We start from the raw sequence: 20,638 nt of genomic DNA on the forward strand, positions 1-20,638 counted from the left end.
CCACTAAAGCCTCACCTCTGTCTAGTGACACCTCCCTCCCTGACGAGCTAAATACGTTCTATGCTCGTTTTCATAGGGAGAATATGGAGACAGCCACCAAAGCTGTCCTCCCTGCAAACCACCAGCCCCTCATACTCTCCACCACTGACGTGCAGGCGGTACTGTGCAGGACAAATGCAGAGAAGGCTGCTGGGCCTGACGGAATCCCTGGACGGGTCCTACGGGCTTGTGCTGTACAGCTATCTGGAGTTCTGACTGACATCTTCAACCGGTCCCTGGCCCAAGTGGTTGTTCCTATGTGCTTTAAATCCACCACCATCGTGCCGGTACCGAAGCACCCCTCTGCAGTAAGGCTAAATGACTTCCGCCCTGTCGCACTCACCTCCATCATAATGAAGTGCTTCGAGAGGCTGGTCCTGGCTCATGTGAAATCCACCATCTCACAAACCCTAGACCAGTTCCAGTTTGCCTTTCGGGAAAACAGGAGCACAGAGGATGCCATTGCTACAGCCCTACACTTCACCATCTCTCACCTGGATACTGACAACACCTGTGTGAGAATGCTATTCATAGACTTCAGCCCAGCATTCAACACAATCATCCCCTCCAAACTGATTAAAAAACTTACCAACCTTGACATTGACCCCCTGCTCTGTAACTGGATACTTGACTTCCTTGTGAACAGACCCCAGCAGGTCAGGATAGGCAACCTCACCTCCTCAACCATCACCCTGAACACTGGTCTCCCGCAGGGTTGTGTCCTGAGCCCCCTCCTATACTCCCTCTTCACTTTCGACTGCACACTTGCACATGGCTTGGTACGGAAACTGTACTGTTGCAGAGCGGAAATCACTGCAGAAGGTGGTGAAAACTGCTCAGCGTATTATAGGCTCCTCATTACCATCGATTGAGTCCATCCACAAACAACGCTGCCAAGCCTGCCAGTCTAAGGCCCTCAGCATCATCAAGGATGCCTCTCACCCTTCTCGCCCACCTAGTGGCGAAAAATAAAACTTCTGGGAACTCAGATTACTCTCACCCCAACAACAGACTGTTCCACCCCTCCCATTCACAGAGGAGAAAGGGCTACAGATGCCTCAAGACTTCAACCACCAGATCCAGAAACAGCTTCTTCCCCTCAGTCATTATCCTCTTGAACTCCTCGACCAAGAGATAGAGTCCCCCTTCACTGACTGTACATACACTGTTTATTTCTTACTGCTTTTTATTATTGGTACCTACTGGGTGCTATTACTAACACATTATGATTGCTTTTGTATTGCATTGGAGTGATGCCAACAAATTAATTTCGTTTTACATGTGCGTAACAGTGTTCAATGACAAAATAAAATCCATCCATCCATCCATTCATGTGCAACCCAGATTCGGCACAAACAAGGGACTAAATTCATTTCACTCCTATGCCACAAAAATGTGGAACGCTCAACGCTCTACTAACAGTCATGCGAATCCCTTGACTCCTTTAAAACCGCTCTTAATCTGATTTATTTTCTTTCCTTTTTTACCTCCTTTATGATGAATTCCTGATCTGTTGGCTAAATAGAAGTGTATATTTGTACGTCTCTGAAATTAATGTTCTGATGAATTGAAAATGGTGGATCCTCACACTATTGTAAAGAAGTGTAATGCTTTATTTACAGTTTTTCTATTGCTGTGCTTGAAATGTATGCCCCTACTGTAATTCTGCAAACTGTTACATACTTCAATCAATCAATCAATCAATCAATCAATCAATCAATCAATCACTCAATCAATCAATAAAAAAAAAACACGCGCACACACACACACACACACACACACACACACACACACACACACACACACACACGCGCACACTTACTTTTGCTGAGCTGAAGTGACGTTTCCACCTTCCCAGCTACGTCCAATCACTGACTGCTACGAACCAGTCTTGTATTGCTGCGTTTTCAGCCAATCCGCAACACCTTTCATCATGGTTCCGACCAATGATGTTGCAATATGTTCACAAGTCCAGCCTTCAGTTCCAGGAAGTTGATGATGTGTATTTTAGTCTATGATTTTAGTACACGGCCTTGACTTCGATAGAAGAAGGGCTAGTTAGTGTATCACTCTTTCATTACCGTCCGATTTTTTACAAGACAGTCGTTGTTTATTTTATTTTCCCGTGCGTTGCAAAGGCGATCCCTCTAGAAGAGGGTATACGTGTCGTCGGCTAATCTCGCAACCTACATGAACTATACCTAAACCTAACCTCAGTCAAACTAACGCAGTGGCTGGGGGCGTTTCCAAGAACCCGGAAGAACGACGCAATCCGAGGACGATTCCCTTCTCGCTTTTCACACTTTCTGAAATCATCATCTCAGATCCGCCGTTCCTCAATTATTGGGCAAGACTGATGGCGTCATCAATATGACGTAACGTCAGGATCGCAGGGAAGCCGAGCTGTTTATTATTGGACCCATAGCCATCTTGTTGTCAACACGATCCAATCAGTTGTCACTGGTTACAACGACACGATCCAGTTGTCACTGGTTACAAAGCTTAGTAGAAATGTAATGAGTTGATGGTGAAGTCTTGACAGCTGTTATGTTGCATGTGTTTGTACCCATCTCACATGCAATGCATTATATACCATTAGCTGGAAAAGTGGAGTAGTAGATGGGTTATGTGTCATTTGAAAATGTATGTAACCGCTGATGGCTGCTATAATGATCTGGCGTTACACCAGCTGCAGTGTCCTTCGTGGATGGGGTCCGCTTCTGTGTGTTCTTCTTGGGTCTTTGGTGGCACTCTGGATGCCAATGGTAGGGGTAGAAGATCAGTGCTGTTCCATGCTGAAGGGCATTGCCCAGTTACGCTGCCAGCTCTGGGGGAGCTCCAAAAAGCCCACTGTTCAGTCAACCAGTCTCACTGTTCCCTTTACTGCCCTTGATGTCCTGCCTCTTAGGTCCAAACCAAGCAAAGGTAAGCAGTTACTTCGGTTTCCAAAATCAGGGGCGTGCTTTTCTATGTTAAAATATTGTAGTGCCAAGAATGTTATTGTATCGTCTGCTTTTATTACAGAGACTGTGCTGGAGTCCAAAGCAGCTCTGCAGCAGGCGTTGGAGATGAAAAAACTAGGAAAGAGAGAGAAGGCTCACAAGCTGCTGATGCATGCCCTCAACATGAATCCTGACTTTGTGGATGCCCTCACAGAGCTGGGGACCATTCTGGAGGAGGAGAAGGATGTTGTTCAAGCAGACCACTTGTATACCAAAGCCCTGGCTATCTCACCTTGTCATGAGAGGGCTCTGGTGAGCAGAGACCGCACCCTCCCTCTAGTGGAAGAGATTGACCAACGTCACTTTGGTATCATCGACAGTAAGGTGCGCAGGCTTATGTCCATTCCCAAGGGTAATTCTGCCCTCAGACGGGTAATGGAGGAAACCTACTACCACCATATATACCACACAGTGGCCATTGAAGGCAACACATTGACCCTATCCGAGATCCGCCACATCATTGAGACGCGCTATGCTGTCCCTGGCAAGAGCCTGCAGGAGCAGAACGAGGCCATTGGCGTAGATGCAGCCATGAAATATATTAACACCACCCTGCTGTCTAGAGCTGGAGACATTGCCGTCACAGACATCTTGGAGATCCACCGAAGAGTGCTTGGCTACGCTGACCCTGTGGAGGCAGGGAGGCTGCGTACCAGCCAGGTGTTTGTAGGCCACCATATTCCACCCCACCCTCAGGATCTTGACCGACACATGCAAGAACTGGTCGAGTGGCTCAACTCTGAGGAGGCCCTTCAGATGCACCCTGTCGAGTATGCAGCACTTGCCCACTACAAACTGGTATATGTACACCCCTTTGTTGACGGCAATGGACGTACATCACGACTGCTAATGAACCTGGTACTCATGCAGGCACGTTACCCACCTATTACAATTCGCAAAGAACAAAGGTCTGAGTATTATGCAGCTCTGGACACGGCCAATGAGGGCGATGTCCGACCTTTCATTCGTTTCATAGCAAAATGCACAGAGATCACTCTGGACACACTGTTGATTGCTACTACTGAGCATGCTGTGGGTTTGCCAGGAGCTAGTCACCACGAGGCCTGCCCTGACTGCAAACAGACTATCCCAGTACACACCTGGGAAATGTGATGGAGCCTAAAGTATCATGATCAAATAGGGCATGCAGGGTTGTTCATACTACGATGAAGATTCTTTAATAACACATTTGTTTCTTAAGTTGGCCAGTCACCTGCCTATGCTTAATAAATAGTTGGTATTTGTTTTTGAGTCTGACACTGTTACAGGAATGTTTTTGGCACCTCCATAGCATGGTATTAGGTGTCCTGTCCCACTCCTGCCATAAACTGAAATAAAAAAATTGCTGTTTGTGAACAATACATCTCCAGGACACGTCTATCAATTTTCAGAATAGAATTATGTGCTGCTGAAATGCGGAGGGATTTTATATATATATATTATTCTTAATTTGGGCTGCTTCACAATACTGACAAATGGTATTGAAAATGTGTAGTTGCTAGTTGGTACTCATTTAGACTGGCTCCTGGTTTTCTCTAACATATTTCTAATTATTTTTTATTTATTCAATAAACTATTTTATTAGCTTCCAGACCAGTTGTAATGGCTCACTCGGAATCAGAATACTGTGATCAAGGTTTGTTTTATTAAAACTTAAACCAGAAACAACATAGCATAACATTTTATAACAAAGGGTAGAGCAGTATATTATACTAACTGTTTGGCTATACTAACTGTTCATGGCCAAAATAGCTCTCTTTTTCCATATAGTGAAAAAGACCTTTAAATTGCATTATTAACAATGCACCGTTCTATAGGATGTTTAGAATACTTTTGAAATTAGGCCACTGTGGTGATAACATCAATACATATAGCTTTTATTCCTTTTATGAAAGTTCTAAATTGTTTACAAAACTATCGTGAAAATTACAACAACATATCCTTCCTGATCCAAAGGACATTAACTGACCATGGTACATTGTAGCAATACAAGGACAAAACTTAAGTTTTCCATGACAAAAGGAAGGGTGCTTTTACTTGTAATACTGCATAGTTTTCTTTCCTCTAATTGTGTACTATGCAGGACCAAATAAATCATGCTATTTTCTAGAAGATTTCAGAGCTGTCAAGCTTATTACACACTGGGACAGCAGCTTCATACAGTAAGCAATAATAAAATATTTTGTAAAAATGTATTTGGCCTAATATGCAACTGCAAAAATAACTACGGGATTCCAATTGTCATGTAAATGTTACATGAAATAAAAAATAAAATAACGCAACATAGGGCAAGCATTTAACTTATTTTTCTGTACTCTTTTGCAGTTTTCCATTGTGTCATACAGGTTGTAACACATGAAATTACGTAATGAAGAAGAAAAATGTATATAGATTGCCTGACAAATCAACTGCATGTTAGCTGCTTCCTCAGGGTTCAAGATAAGCTGCACAACTTTGAGGATTTTCTGAAAGTATTTATTTACATTATTGTAATAAATACAAGTTGTATACCGGTACACACAAAAACCACTTTTCACACATCACATCTGAAATATCAAACATTTTGCATACAACATCTTAACATACATCATGTTTGGCTGTGAACATTTAAAAAAATACTCTCCCCTATGGATTTGCCAAACTTTCACTAAGTCAGCACAACAGAAGAATACACCCTGCAACTTGAGGTGTGTAATTTGATATATTTACACAAATATTATGCAATATTTTTTCTTCATAAAATATATTTTGCCCCTAAAAAGCTCAACAACAATTGGTCATTACACATTCTATCATACTGGTGAAAAAGAATTCCCATCTTTGTCAAAGGAATTTCTAAATAGGAAATAATCAAGTGGGATTAAGGCTTTCTCACAGGAACTGACATAAGGGCAGGACTAGATTAAAGGGAAGTCAATCAACCTATTGGCCATATTTAGTTACATGGTGAGCATTTTGCTCTTGCATCATAGTTGTGGGGAGTACATCTCAGAGTGTGTGCTCAATACAGTAAAATCACTATCACTAATCTGTAAGGACACAAGATGGCTTTCCGTAAAATAGGTTGTCATCCTCCTCCCCTTCATCCTTTTACTTCTGGAGAAGCATTCTGGCAAAGTCTGAATTAGACAATGGTTTTGTCTGTAACTCAACTCCAGTTTCTCCAGTTGCATTGACAACTGTACCGTCTGTCCCTGGTATGGGTTTAGCTGCAGTCCCATTCGCAGCTTTGTTTGCAGACCCACTCTGACGTAGCGACCGAGGAAGTAATGAGAGCTGTGTGCGTCCTCTCCCTCTCCTGGATAAATAGAGTAAATCACAATACCATTACCATGTGCAAGACTGACAATATCACTCATAACTCCAGCAAATATCTATAGATAGATAGTACCAGTCCTGGATTCCTAATGACTTGAGGATGAAGCTCAGAGTCTAATACCTTGTTTACACTTGTTATTAAATCTCGAGTAATCTCAAACAAATAAACTATCATAAACAGAATGAAATCATGTTGCCAAATACAGCTCAGTTTCAGCAATATTATTTCAATCTGTTTATAATGCATGTTCATGGTTTGATTAAATTGTATTTTGTCAGATTTCGTCAGTCAGTCTACAGCTGTTTAATTTTTCATAATAGTAGTAGTATTTAAGAGGTTTTAGTATGAGGTGTGTTATAAGCGTACTTACGATAAATAGGTCTGGCGAGGCTTCATGGCTGTCATGGGCCCACTAGAAGCTTCCTTATTTCTTCGAGGCGGGTTACTGATGGCCACAGCTATAGTCTTGCCATCTATAACCATACCATCCAACTTCAACACTGCATGGGAAGCCTGGGCTTCATTGGCAAACTCAACATACGCCAGGCCCTGTAAAACCATGCAAAAGAAATGTAATGCAGGTTACACAGCACATCTGCTATGCATGTCCTATCATTCAATGGAGTCCAGTAGCTATTGGCAATGGTCCAGTATATATCATTTTAATTTGTTTAAGCTGATTAGTACAAACACATATGCTAAATAGTAAATACAGTAACCCCTCCACACACACAATAGCCCAGATTAAAGAATAATTTAGAAAAAGGTTGCATGGTTTACCCCCTTTCAGATATAGCTGTGTAATTATAATCCTACAATTACTTTTCAATTTATGTACAACTGGCTGTCAACTTCAAAATCCCCTAAAATGTACAGTGACATCACTGTAGTGCCGACTAAAGGACTTCCTACTCCTGATGCCAGGTCCACCGCTACAAACACTTCACAAATATCCATCATGGAACAGAGCACTGCAGGGTCAAGAGCCATGCAGTCCTTCCAGCTCACCTTGGGTTGGCCTGAACGATACGTGACCACACGGACATCTACGACAGTGCCATGATCCTTGCACATCTCTTTTAACTGCTCCTGGGTGCATGAGTGAGGCAGGCCTGAGATGAAGATCTTGTGTTTCTCCATAGTCTCATTGTATCTAAATACCTAGATAGAGGTAATCAAGTAGTCATTACTGCACAAAATGTACTGTACACAGCCCTCGTGTTCAGTGCAAATACAATCAACATTTACCAGCCATTACCTTGAAGTTAGGATTTGCGATTTTGTCCACACAGGGTGATACAAATACAGGTCTTCCTTCCACCTCTCGTCGGTCAAGCTTAAGGGCTTCAGGGACTGATGCTTGGCATTCAAACTGTATGTAACCATAACCTTTGAACTTCTCCTTGTCCTTGCTGAAGATGAGGCGCACCTGCTGGATGGGACCACAGGGCTCGAACAGAGTCTGGAGCTTCTTTTCTGGCTCCTGCAGTGTGTATGCCAGGTTGCTGATGAATACACTGCAGTCATCATTGCGCAGCTCAGGCTTATCATCCTGTTGCTTCTTTGCAGTGACTGCTGCTGATCCCATTTGGGCTCTTTTAGCACCAGGTGGTGCAGGCCTGTGACCAGTGGCTGCTTTCCGCCCAAATAATCCTGTCTCCATTTGCTCCTCTGTACCTGGGTCAGCATCTCTTCTGTGCCTCTTAGGAGCATGTTCTGTCACACAATGATTATTGTTATACTAAAATATACACTCAATTCCCCTGATCATGTGTTTTCTAGAGAAAGAACAATGCTTAATTGGAAAAACATAGACTATGTGTTTACCAGAGTCTTCATTCCATTCATCGTGATAATCCCCCTGCTTGGCTTTCCTTTTCTCCCCAGCTCGGTTTCCTTGCTGACCCTTCTTCTGGGACTTCTTTTCTGCCCTAACCTTCCGCCGCTGTTCGGCCTTCCCTTCCTCCTGACCTGCCAGGCTGGCTTCTCTCTCAGCCACCTGTGATGGGTGCAGGAGATTAATATCAGCAGGCAACAGTGGAAAAAAGGGTATCTAAGTGTTGTGTGTAAGTGTTGTGCACGCAAGAGTGCTTACTTTGACTCTCTGCTCATTGACTTTGTTCAATCGAGTCTCTGTCTTCTGCACTGCTGCATCCCAGTCTTCCAGAGAACCTGAAGGTGAAAGAGGGCACACGAAATTTTGATCAATGTATTCACTATCCTTATCCTACAACATTTTTATTTGTATTCATCCGGTGACAGTCTGCTCAGAAACTGTGCTTAGTTTGCATTAAATTCATACTTGACCAGTAAACTTGGATCAACTTGTTTGCAGTTTTCTGATCCAGTCTAGTGAGACTCAGCGAGTGCGAACATGGCCCGTTTTCCCCCCCAAAACACCAGGGGCATCATAGTGGTAGGGGCCTACCCATAAACCTCAGAGATAATATTAATCTGTCCAGTTTCTTCTTCATGGACATACTTTATCTCCGTAAAAGCATTTATATAGATGTTTATCTAAAGCGCTTTACATAGATTGTGCATACCATTCAACCACCCATTCATACACAGATGGCGGAGGAAAATCAGGAAACCATGCAAGGCACCAACCTGCACATCGGGAGCAATTAGGGGTTCAGTCTTGCTCAAGGACTTTGGGGGAGCCCTGGATCGAAGTGGGAACCTTGCTGTTCCCATCCAGCCACTCTCTACCCCTGAGCCACTGTATATGTTTTATTCAAACTCATACCAACGCTAGGCTACTCAATTTGGCATTCCGCTGGGGAACAACATTGCTGATATTAATTGGGTACTAATTCCCAACTATGTATTCACTAGTGTTGCGTGGCCCGACCTGTAACCCGTGGGACCCGCAGGTCAAATAATGTATAATGGAATTTTACTTCCACGCCGCATGTGTGTGTGTGCGCGCGTGTGGCGTGCCGTGGATTGTAAGGGAGGAGTACAACCCTGAACGTTTTTCTCAGGTCTTTAGTTGCGTTTTCTTCAGGGTCTGTGAATCCAGTCCTGTTGTTGTATAAATATACTGTATGTCTGCGACGCATGGGTGAGTCTCGCTTTTCTCCCCTCAAGGCAACCTCTGTCTTCTCTCAATCTCTGCCATGTCGCACACGTGAAATTTTCAAAAAGTTGCCGGTGTTATTTTTATTTCGTTTCGGATGTTCAACCTGCAAAGTGAACTGGTACTCCCTGCACATTGAATGCAAGTCATGCGAGCCGAAGGGAGAGAAACACTTCTTCAGTACGTGCGTTATGGTGCGGTGGTGGATTAATAACAACGGATCACATCGCTGACATAAACACACTGTTACAATTCAGAAGCACTTCATTAAGAAAACTCAACTAATAACACTTGTTTTCCTCTTGGACATGCGTTTCTGGGCACAGTGGCAGGTTATTTAATATAGTATTTTGATAGCTCCGGTGTGCTCCGGTGTGACCCAGGGTCAGGTCTTACCGGGTCGGAGCCCACTTTCACCCCTGCGCGCAACTCTAGTATCCACTATCCAGCCTAGACCAGATCACTCTTGTTCGGAAATGAAAACGAATTCACGAAGTTATGTGACGTAACAAAAGTTTGGACCAATACTAAAGGCTAATTTGCTGGTCGGGGTAATAAAACAGGCATCCAGTCAGTTACAAGCTCATCCTATAACGTACAGGGTGCCCAAAGTCTGTCGGGCTGTGCCCATTGAAGAAGACCTGTAAAAAGTACTGACCTGTTTTTAGCGCTAACCAACCAACCAACCAACCTGTTGTCAAGTTGAGACATTAGCATTAACATCAAGTATTATATGTTTCTCTGCAATCTTTGTGAGACGTACAGACCAACTAAAGAGAAATCAGGTCCCTGTCCGAAAGTGCTAAAAAGAGCAGACCTTCCACAGGAAATTGATGCCAGAACAGTGCAGGTGGTTCTTGCTTTGTTTTTCTTTGGTGTATACATAGTATTACTTGGCATTGTGATGTGTCTGGGGAATAAATTCTTCATCTTCAAACTGAACTCACCCTCTACTCTTTCGAAAGAGAGCAGGACTTCACACACATGCTCTGGGTAGTCTGTAGTGCACTGGACAGCCCGGTGTAGGGCCTTCCTGCAGTGCATGGGATCTCCATAAGACCTATGTATAAAAACAAACAAATGCATCTAGTTACATTATTGCTCACACATTATGCTTCTGCAATTTCATTTCTAGTTATTAAGACATACACTGGCTGACCTTTCAAGATTATAGTACTCCAGCCACATGTTGGTATATTTGGCGTTGCCTTTTGTCAGGATACTGTCCCACAGTTCTCTGGCCTTTTGCATGTTCTTGCAATACAGAGCCTGGCAAGTACAGGAAAGAAAAAGAATATTATTTGTACCATTTACAAATACTTAAGCTAAAACTCCCCATTGCAGTCAGAACTGCAATGAACTGCTGCCTTAAACTGCTAAATGGCTAATTGTATTCAGAGGCAGAAGAATTTGGAGATATGCAAGAATCAATTTAATGCAGTAAAATACTTTCCCTGCTACAATATCAAAACGTATACAGCAAACTATATATCACTATGTAATGTACACATGATATCCATTAGTATTATTATTTTTTTACCTCTATCCTTGCCCAGATCTGCATTATGGTACAGGATGGATCTCCACTTTCACTGAACCCTGCAAGTGCACATCAGTGAGTGAAATGAAGTGAACGAAACTATAATTATGAAATCAAATTAAAATGTGACATCAAAACCTACTCTCTTCAACATCTTGTTTCATGTAGTCGAGAGACCGTGAGAAGGCTGCCCGCAACTCCTCCAACTCTTTACTTGATTCTGAGAAATGTAACAGAAGCATCAGAAAAGGGACTGATCCCCAAATAAATCTATTATTTCCGGTCCATTTGCTCTCACCTTTGCTGAAATCGACACGCCTCCTCAGGTAGTCAAGGTATGCTTGCCAGATGTCCACATAATCGGTCGCTTGTATAAAACCAGCATTCAGTGCCTTTTCAAAAACATCTGTAAAGAAACCAGCTTACTGAATTAATAGTAGCCTACCTATTACTAGTGGAAGACATTTTAACACAAAACCAACCACACACACACACACACACACACACACACACACACACGGTATAATAATGTCACAATATTTTCAAGATACACAAAATTATCACAATATTCTTTCATGTGTTTTTATGGTTATTTTTCAAGTTACTTAAAAGTACAACCACCTACAAGGTAACAAAAACTAAGAGAAAAAAGGAGTAACAGACCATTTAGAGCAAAATACTTATTTTTGGCATAGAACTGCAAATCATAGCATTAACTGTATCACAATATATACGATATCTCTGAAAAGGCATATTGTGGATGTGGAGACATTGTATCCAGAGCCATCTAATAGAAGAGGTGCAATATTGAGGGGGCAGAAAACAGCCCGGTCACGTGGTTCATGTACTTGCGCGAGCCCATAGACTCCAATGCATTCCGTAAACTTCTGGTTATCCCCATGCTCCATAGAAGTCTATGTAGAAGAGCCGCCATTGGACTGGCCCCATGAAGTGAACGAAGTTTGCATAACTCTGTCTTACTCTATGGCTCTGATTGTATCGTGCAGACGATATTTATCACCATATCGCCCTCCCCTAATTACTACAGAATCCTAAAAAAAAAGATTAGGAATGATCGTCTTTCTGTGAAATGCTGTAAATTAACTTAAAGATGTGAGTAAAAACATTAAAAAACGGTTTCTCTAAGGGCTTTGACCACTACACCCCTGATTATAATTAAAATGTATCACCATGATAGCCCTAGAGAGTATTGGTTACCTGACACAATTTGATGATCTGCATCATGCCTCTCCAGGGCTAGCAAGTAGCTCTTCCACAGACCCATGGTCCAGGGGCAGTTCTTGACAGCACGCTCATGAGAAGAAAGCACTAAATCTTTAATCTTCAGTTGGCGGTCCTACAGAGCCCAGGGGAAACAGAATTTCAAAAAGACTGTTAAAGGGCCACTTCACCCATTTGCAACTAGAGCTTATTTTAATTATGTTTAGGACACAAGAAACACTTCCCTGGGGTTTTTGTGTGTGTAATATGGTTTTTTAGATATTTTAGTCATGACGCCATGTTCATGACCAAAACCCGGTCTCACTGACTTCCTGGACTACAAAGTCACACCTCCATGCAGCCTCCCGCTCTCCACAAAGAGGGCAATAAACTAAAGCATTATGGCCATTGTAGGAATTCTGAAAGATTTTTCTGGCCATAGGGTGCAAATTTCAAATTGTGCTACTGTTATCTACGACAATTAATATTAACATTGAGTGACTGCAGTTTCTTCCAGTGGTGAAATGTCCCTTTAATGGTCATTAAAGAAATTGAATAATGGCATTTTGTCAATTGCCATACTTTCTAACACATATTTCACATATTCTTGCAAATTCCCTAACACTTCAAATGACCTAACACTTCAAACAGGATCATAATGTGGTCTGGTGGCTCAGAATGACCTAACACTTCAAACAGGATCATAATGTGGTCTGGTGGCTCAGACCATGTACTCTTGGGAGACCGAGTACATCTGTTCAAATCACACTCCTGGTCTCGCTTGTCTCTGCTCTCTCACTGTCCTTGGTTTACCGTCTCTCTACTATCTCCTATTTAAGAAATAAAGCATACAAATACCTGTAAGAACAGGATCATAATTTGAAATATGACTATATTACTAATCTAAAGCAATTCAATTAGGAAATACTGTACTCGCATTCATTTAATTACTTCCCCCAGTAATCGGTAGGAGACTTTCATCATATGCCTAGAAACATTTGTCATACAAGAGGGGCCCATGTACAGTATGTGACCTTATGGCTCTGCATCTGCACACTCTTAATCCAAGAGTGAAACTGACTGACTGAGTGCAATGTATTATGATCATTCCATTAAAGCACCATTTCTCAACGTCGGGTACGGGGAGCACCAGGGTGGTCCAAATGGGCCCTTACAGGTCTATAACTCTGAAAATGTACACTATCAAGAGTTAAATGAACACTGCAGATTTTACAGTGTAGATTGAGTACCGGACAGGGGTCAATTTGGACTAACGTTGAGAACCAGTTAAAGTATCTTTCCAACAACATCAGTCACACGTAAAATGACAGGCATCTTGATGAATTATTGGTTATCGCGTCTGGGTTTAGCGGTTTCCATGTCAGCATCTCATTATCACCCCATTAAACCAATTAAAAATCCCATGAATACATTTTAGCAGGAGATGCAGGATAGATGTCGGCGTAATTAAAATGAACACAGTGAAACACAGCCCCGTACTGCAGCTTAGAGTGGGGGAGGGGATACTCACCAGATAGGTGTTGTATTTTGCCCACATGTCTGGTACAAGACAGTTCTCTGCCAGTGCCCGCTCAAAGATTATCTGGATGCGTAACGGATCACCCTCCTTCACTTCATAATCAATGTAGGACTGATATTCTGCCAGCTTGGGCGGCTCTGCTACCATCTGCAGCAAGACATTGACATATCAAAGAATTGTAATGCCAATGCATAGTATATCATTTAAGAGAGTCAAATGTAATAAACATTTAACGTCAAATATATGCTTAACAAGACATTGTTTTAAACAGGCAACATTAAATGTTTTTATAAAATAGGTACCAGAGCATCTTCATATGGCTTGTACTTCTCCATCTGTTGCAGGACTTTTTTGTACAGTTTTGAAACCTTCTCAGGCACCCCCTGCTCAGACCACTCGTCATACTCTGCATAGGTGGCCTCCATGTCTACAAGAATGTCAAAATCATGAACACAATGCAAATTGTTATTATACAATATAGAATAAAAGAATCACACCTGTGTGAACCGAGTGGCTGGCTGGCTGGCTGTGTCTCTCTCTCTCTCTCTCTCTCTCTCTCTCTCTCTCTCTCTCTCTCTCTCTCTCTCTCTGCTGAGAACTCTTTTTTCATTATTATTTTGGCTCTGCCTTTCCTTCTTTAGCGAACCTAGACAGTTCATTATTATTTTGGCTCGGCCTTTCCTTTATTAGCGAACCTAGACAGTCAGAAGTTGGATTTGCGTCCAGCAGGTGGCAGCCATGTCACATACTTCTCTCGTTCCAATTTCACACATGCGCACACCACTCGTGCTCATGATGACTGATACATACGGACATTCCTGGTTGTAGGAGTGGTTGCACCACTCCTACAAAATACAAACATAAGTTTAGACTCCTACATAAGTGGACATTTATTTTCAAATTATCTTGGTGTCATAATGTCTATAAAACTCCCCCAGTGGCATGTATAAAGTAAATAAGTAGTGACTATAACCAGAATGTTGGCACAGGTTATTAACAAGATAGGCATCCAGAAATGTCCCCAGAAATTAGAACGACGGTTTCGTTCTGTTAACCTGACTCCACCAGATGGGGGCGGTATTAATTCACAAGTTCACAACACAGCCTCCATCTGGAATCGCTGACGCAGTAGCGATGAACCGAACCAGCCGCGGTTCGGACCAATCAGCGGCAGCTATGGGCAGAATCTGCCAATCACCTGCCAAGTAGGCTGTAGCGATTGGGTTGCAGAGATACCAGATGGATACCAGATGGAAGTAATTTGTCAGGTTACCTCTGGTAGGCATTCGGCAGGACCCAAAAAAGGCAGTAGACAACGGGGGGCAGACTTTTGTCCTACATACCGTAGGACTGACATGCGGAAAACGATCGGATTAAGGTTGGCAAACCTACTCCGCCTCCCCCAGGGGCCGGGCCTGCCTATAGCCCAAGGAAAAACATCTGGCCTGCATTTTTCAATTCTGCCTTTTCCAGCACCACCAGGAGGCCTTCAGATTTTATCCAAATATCAATTCTGGTGGAGACCTGTGCCCCAAGGGGTACTTCTTCTAGTTTTGAATTTGCCTCTGGGCCCAATAAAATGTGGATAACAGGACATTTGGTCCGCCCTCAGGCCTTCTCTTTTGGTGGGGCGCCTGTGTTTTCATTCCATCTAACAACAATGTATACACGTTCTGAATGCCCCTGCCGACAGATTCAGAGTGCAGCTCGGAATCTGTTCTTGAGAGATTGTTATCTGTATGACATTTAATCATCAGGTAAAATTGCATGATCATGACAGCACAAGGCAGCTCTGGTCAGAGCACCCACTCTGACCAGAGAAGTTGGAATACATAGTTACATACCCATTAAGGGGATGGCCAGCTGGCGGCGGAACAGTGTATGGATGCGCTCAAGCTGAGTGTTCAGTAGCTCCAGCTGATCATGGGAGGGAACGCTGCCGGGGGGCAGCTGAAATTATGTGAAGGTAAAAAGTCATACAAATATCAGTACTATACCGTTGTCTAAAATCCCAAGATTTCAATTGTGAACATTGAATTTAGCATATTCTATTATTAAGCAAAGGTGAGCCACCACAAATTCAAAACATGGTACAACATTATTGTTTTCATTCCCCCTCATGGCCAATGCAGTAATTGACGTAATGAATCAATAAATCCGCCCTGGCTAGAGACGTAATTGACGTACTGCCCTGTCAGTGAAAGGTGAAACCAAGGTGTACTAAAATGCTTATAAGTAAACGATGGAACATGCAGCTTTAAAATGAGACATTTCGTGACATTGTGGTCATATCGCACATTTTTCTATTGTCATTCAAAAAGTCGCCAAAGCTGGCCCAATGCACAATAAGATGTTATTAAGGGCAGCCATAAGAGGGTTAAAAAACAAGACAAAAACGCCCAAAAAAAGTTCTTAAAAAACAAACAAAAAAACAAGCATGCTTGAATGAACACTTAGTGAAATCAGTGCCAAGGATGGAAACTCAGACCTGTACTGTGGACAGTATGGCATTCTCAAACTCTCTGTAAGCCTCCCACACTGTCGCTCCCTTGGCCATGTGAAGGCCCACCGCTGTCAGGGCCCGCTCAAAAATGGACCTCGCTTTGTTCATCCCACCAGGTAATCCCATTCCACCTATTGAGTACTGGGCATATTCAAGCCAGATATCTGGACCTGTAGGTAAAGACAATGAACTAAATAAATATAATGCTTGTTCAGTGACGGTGTCAAACCAAAAGCAGTAATCATTATGTAAAGCACTTACAGATGTAGTCCTTCACAGCCCTCTCAAAGAGTTCATAAACTTTCTCCCGGTTAGGCTCCTCCTCGGTTAGGCGGATCTCATCCTTGAGCCAGTCTAACCAGATCTCTGCAGGGTGAAGATAATTAATACTTTGTGTTAAATGACGGTGGGATAGCTGAATGTGTAGTGAGGCCATGTCCTTGGTTTGCCCACCCAGCCCTAGGTATGTGTCCCTGTCCAAGACACTTGGCCCTAACTGCTCCCCAGGGTATTAATGGCATTTAGCCACTACTCCTAATAGTTAGAATATGGGTTTAATGCAGAGTATGTGCAAATATATCCTTATTGACATCCCATTGTACCACCTCCAGCACAGACAGTGGCTAGCTGCGCGTCCCTAGCTAGCCAGTGTCGGTACAATGGGATGTCAATAAGGAAGTCAAGGAAGGAAGGAAGGAAGAGAGAATTTCAGAGCTGCCAAAACGGTCAAACGAAGATTAAAAATACTTAACGGCTTCTGCGCCAAAAGGAAAATTATCTGACGTTTCCGTTGTCTCCTATAGCTCCTATATGCTTATTTTGAAACATCTAACCCCCATGAAGAAAGCACGGACGTTTCTGAAGGTATGTACGTCTGTATAATATTTAGCCTGGGACAGATGGGACGGGACCCTACGGTAAAGTGTAGTGTAAACAAACTGTACGTAGGGTTCCGAGCGGGGCTATATATGACTGAACTTGGTCTGACCTGCATGTCAACTTTGTCAAGACAGTGAACTTTATATACACCTACCTTCAGTGAGTGGGAAAAGTTCACTCATTTTCTGCCTTGCCCTGCGCAGAGGGATCAGATCTCCCTCCTGCCTTAGTAGCTTGATGAGATCCACATGGCAGTTGTAGTCAAACGCATTGATTGATAACTGAAATCACACACAAAAATAATCAATACAGCTTGGCAAATCTAACATTAAAGGCAAACGTAAACGATGAGATGCGTCTCCACCGTCCTCTGATAAAAGGACCCTCGTCTGATCAGACGAGCTAGGTTACATCTCTGCGGGAGTACGTCTGGCAATCTGACATACTAAATACAAATAGCAATGCTTGTGACGTTGCTACTGTATGATTTTACTGTATTTTTATTTGGACTGTAAAGGTCCGATGTCTTTAATCAAAAAGGGCGCGTGGTTGTTCAGGAACTATGGTGGGGACCCGGGGGCTAGCATTGATATTAGCTAGAAATCTAATAGGTTATCCGCTCAGTGTCTTGTCACTCTTGTGGGTCCAACTGTAATGCACTTGCAGGCAGTGGCACTGGTTTGCTTCGATAAGATTGCATCAAATATTATGTTCAGATTCGGACAGCTAACTTTTGCTAGCTGCTGTGTGTTTACCACCCATTCATTCATTCTAACGTTGTCCGTTACCTGCTCCTCCAGACGTTGGATTTCGGCTTCATTTTCTTTCTCGTCCTCTGATGATTCGCCTTCATCTTCATCGGCTGAATTTTCGATACCCATGCCCTCCTCGTCGTCCGATTCCATCTCTCTTTCCATCCTTGCGTCTTCCTCCTCCATCTCTTGTAAGTGCGTTTCCTCTGCGTCGCTGCTTGCCGCTGCCATGTTGGAAGGTCTGCCTGGTAACAGGAGCCTGATGACAACACGCTGCCAGGAGTACGACGGTGTCGCGTGTCACTGCCGAAAACGCAGTCTACTGGGATCCTGCGCAGATCTACAAGCTAGAGTAGCAAACAAGCCCAAGACAGGATAGAAGAAATATCTGCCACTTGCAAGTCCTCGTGAAGTAGGCGGCCGTCTTTTTAGGAGACCGGAAGCAGAAGTGCACCTCGTGTACAGTCGTTCGATTCCGTCAATCGTCGTTTGTCAACAACATGGCGTTGGTGTCCTTACGAAAGTGTGGCTCTTTGATAGTATTTGGTCGAAGGTTATTGTTCCCGGAGCTAAAGGCGATTTGCCAATATCACAAAAAGGTAACTAAAATCATGTTGTGACAATTTAGGTTCGCAAGCATGCCATGAACCTTGAATAACGTCTATTTTGCGTGTATTTCTTTTGTCGACGGTGAACACTAGCAGTAGCCACATAGCTGCAGCAGAAACAACAACATATTATTCTGTCTGTCTGTCTCTCTCTCTCTCTGTCTCTCTCTCTCTCACTGTCTTAAGGTGGTCGACCACTATGAGAACCCAAGAAATGTGGGTTCCCTTGACAAAAACTCAAAACATGTGGGGACAGGATTAGTGGGCGCACCAGCCTGTGGTGATGTAATGAAACTTCAGGTATGCCTGCCCTTAGTTAGATGACTGATCCACACACAGTCTTATTTTATGGCCACATTTATAAACTACAACTATTCATCTTCTGTTAACATCCACAAAACAGTGACTGTTGTTTGTCTAAAGATCCAGGTGGATGACAATGGAAAGATTGTGGATGCGAGATTCAAAACCTTCGGTTGTGGTTCAGCTATTGCCTCCAGTTCTCTAGTAACTGAGTGGGTGAAGGGGAAATCTGTAAGTATGGCTTATTCAGTTATTCTGTCCCTAGACTGGCTAATATTTCATACATTGCATGCCATAAGGCCATAGAACACTCATTGCCTTTCTGTGAAGGGATTTTAACTTGTAGCATGATGTACCATGTGTGTACTCAGAATTAATTGCTGCAACTTGGAGTCAGTTCTTGTCATCTAGCATGTATTTAGTTAAATATCTCCACTTTTCCCACGAGATTCACACATACCACATTCTCTGCAACGGGGTATCATTCACAGCAGCACTACATGCATATACCGTACTCCTTCAAGAGCACATTGATTGATTGATAGCTATAGCTATGGACTCACAAAATCCATACCTGACAAGTATGGATTCTCGGTGTGTGCTAATTGCTCACACGTCATTTTGTGCCCATAGCTGATTGTTGAAGGAAGTTTACATGTTTTTAGTGTTAAATACCATCCTGACCCTGTTGTGTACAGAGAATGTCATTCGTTGTGAATCTTAGGGAATATTTTATAAAATAAGTTTCCTGCTAGAACCTTCAAATGCATCTGATACTAGATAACAAAAGCTGACCCCAAGTCGCAGAAATTAATTATTGGGTAAGTTCACATGCATCACAACAAATTAATTTAGAATTCTCCAGAGATGAGTCCCTCAATAGAAATGTACCAAGTGTTCTATGTCTGTGTTTATAGAATACTGTACATTATATCATACTGCAGTTGTGTTGTTGGGTTTCTTCATATTCTATATTCTTTCATGCAGGTTGATGAAGCTCTTAAGATAAAAAATACAGACATTGCCAAAGAACTCTGTCTTCCTCCTGTCAAACTTCATTGCTCAAGTAAGTTCGTAATTAAACAAAAGCAAACTTGCCTGCATTGTTTAGTTCATTCATAGATTGTACTGCTATGGTTATTGTCCCATATAAATTCAGTAACGTGTTGAAGTTCATAACCTTACTCATTTATTTGTAGTGCTTGCTGAAGATGCCATCAAAGCAGCACTGTCAGACTACAGACTGAAACAAGTGGACAAGAAGAAGGATGTTGCAGAAGTCAGCATTTTGTGTTAAATATGCAAGGTTTGGTGCATGGGTTTACGGCTTCCACATACTCCACTCTTTATATAGAAATTAAATAAAACTTGTTGTTGGAGTGTCGAGTAAATTTAACAGGTTGCCCATTTTACAGAATATAATTTCTGAGTGTTGTTGCTTCAGGTTAATTTGACCATTGTTGAAAATGAACATAAATAATACAGTACACAATACATTTGGAGCAAATTCTGTCTTCTCTAATTGATACTTCTGATCAGGAATGGGATAAGAGACACTTTACAAATGTATCATTAATCTATAATGCATATCTCTTTGGTATATTAATAAACATTTATAATTTGAGGTACAATTGTGTTATATATTTGTGCTGACATCAACCTTATTTACAAAATTATGTTTACCCTCGAGTCAGTTGTTTTACGATTGTTGAAGTGGAGCCACCCGCTGGTGGTGAAGGAGAACCATTTTCAGCACCAGTAACACTCCCAATATTAGGAACGCTACCAACACACACAACACAGCCAGTAGGGCTATGACTACTGGGGATAACTGTTGAGACAATGATCCA

The 20,638-nt window shown here is 42.5% G+C and overlaps 3 protein-coding genes across 3 annotated transcripts; 2 read left to right on the top strand and 1 right to left on the bottom strand.

Moving 5' to 3' along the window:
* The first annotated feature begins 2,032 nt into the window (after positions 1–2,032).
* Positions 2,033–4,163, top strand: ficd (FIC domain protein adenylyltransferase). The gene is made up of 2 exons (XM_080766428.1): positions 2,033–2,964; positions 3,064–4,163. The coding sequence occupies exons 1-2, from the start codon at positions 2,697–2,699 to the stop codon at positions 4,152–4,154; spliced, it is 1,359 nt and encodes a 452-aa protein (XP_080622554.1). The 5' UTR covers positions 2,033–2,696; the 3' UTR covers positions 4,155–4,163.
* A 1,968-nt stretch (positions 4,164–6,131) lies between these two features.
* Positions 6,132–18,148, bottom strand: sart3 (spliceosome associated factor 3, U4/U6 recycling protein; the record flags this gene model as incomplete). The annotated part of the gene is made up of 19 exons (XM_080766427.1): positions 17,914–18,148; positions 17,280–17,406; positions 16,508–16,612; positions 16,232–16,416; positions 15,588–15,693; positions 14,046–14,170; positions 13,735–13,890; positions 12,201–12,339; positions 11,281–11,388; positions 11,125–11,202; positions 10,983–11,041; positions 10,602–10,711; positions 10,390–10,502; positions 8,456–8,532; positions 8,188–8,359; positions 7,619–8,076; positions 7,369–7,521; positions 6,731–6,909; positions 6,132–6,339 (listed from the first exon to the last, which is right to left on the bottom strand). The coding sequence occupies exons 1-19, from the start codon at positions 18,106–18,108 to the stop codon at positions 6,132–6,134; spliced, it is 2,853 nt and encodes a 950-aa protein (XP_080622553.1). The 5' UTR covers positions 18,109–18,148.
* Positions 18,149–18,242: 94 nt separating this feature from the next.
* On the top strand, positions 18,243–20,412 carry iscua (iron-sulfur cluster assembly enzyme a). Its single transcript, XM_080766429.1, has 5 exons — positions 18,243–18,476; positions 18,672–18,785; positions 18,909–19,019; positions 19,776–19,854; positions 19,988–20,412. The coding sequence occupies exons 1-5, from the start codon at positions 18,378–18,380 to the stop codon at positions 20,083–20,085; spliced, it is 501 nt and encodes a 166-aa protein (XP_080622555.1). The 5' UTR covers positions 18,243–18,377; the 3' UTR covers positions 20,086–20,412.
* The last annotated feature ends 226 nt before the right edge of the window (positions 20,413–20,638 follow it).

Source organism: Protomyctophum bolini (assembly GCF_963924005.1).
Source record: "Protomyctophum bolini genome assembly, chromosome: 6".
Taxonomy (NCBI): domain Eukaryota; kingdom Metazoa; phylum Chordata; class Actinopteri; order Myctophiformes; family Myctophidae; genus Protomyctophum; species Protomyctophum bolini.

What these genes read in the sequence shown, in the direction of transcription:
- ficd (XM_080766428.1), top strand. Translation starts at nt 2,697, where the DNA reads ATGGCTGCTATAATGATCTGGCGTTACACCAGCTGCAGTGTCCTTCGT. An exon ending in TAGGTCCAAACCAAGCAAAG is followed by an intron (nt 2,965 to 3,063) that starts GTAAGCAGTTAC and finishes CTTTTATTACAG; the next exon opens with AGACTGTGCTGGAGTCCAAA.
- iscua (XM_080766429.1), top strand. Translation starts at nt 18,378, where the DNA reads ATGGCGTTGGTGTCCTTACGAAAGTGTGGCTCTTTGATAGTATTTGGT. An exon ending in TTTGCCAATATCACAAAAAG is followed by an intron (nt 18,477 to 18,671) that starts GTAACTAAAATC and finishes CACTGTCTTAAG; the next exon opens with GTGGTCGACCACTATGAGAA. An exon ending in GTGATGTAATGAAACTTCAG is followed by an intron (nt 18,786 to 18,908) that starts GTATGCCTGCCC and finishes GTTTGTCTAAAG; the next exon opens with ATCCAGGTGGATGACAATGG.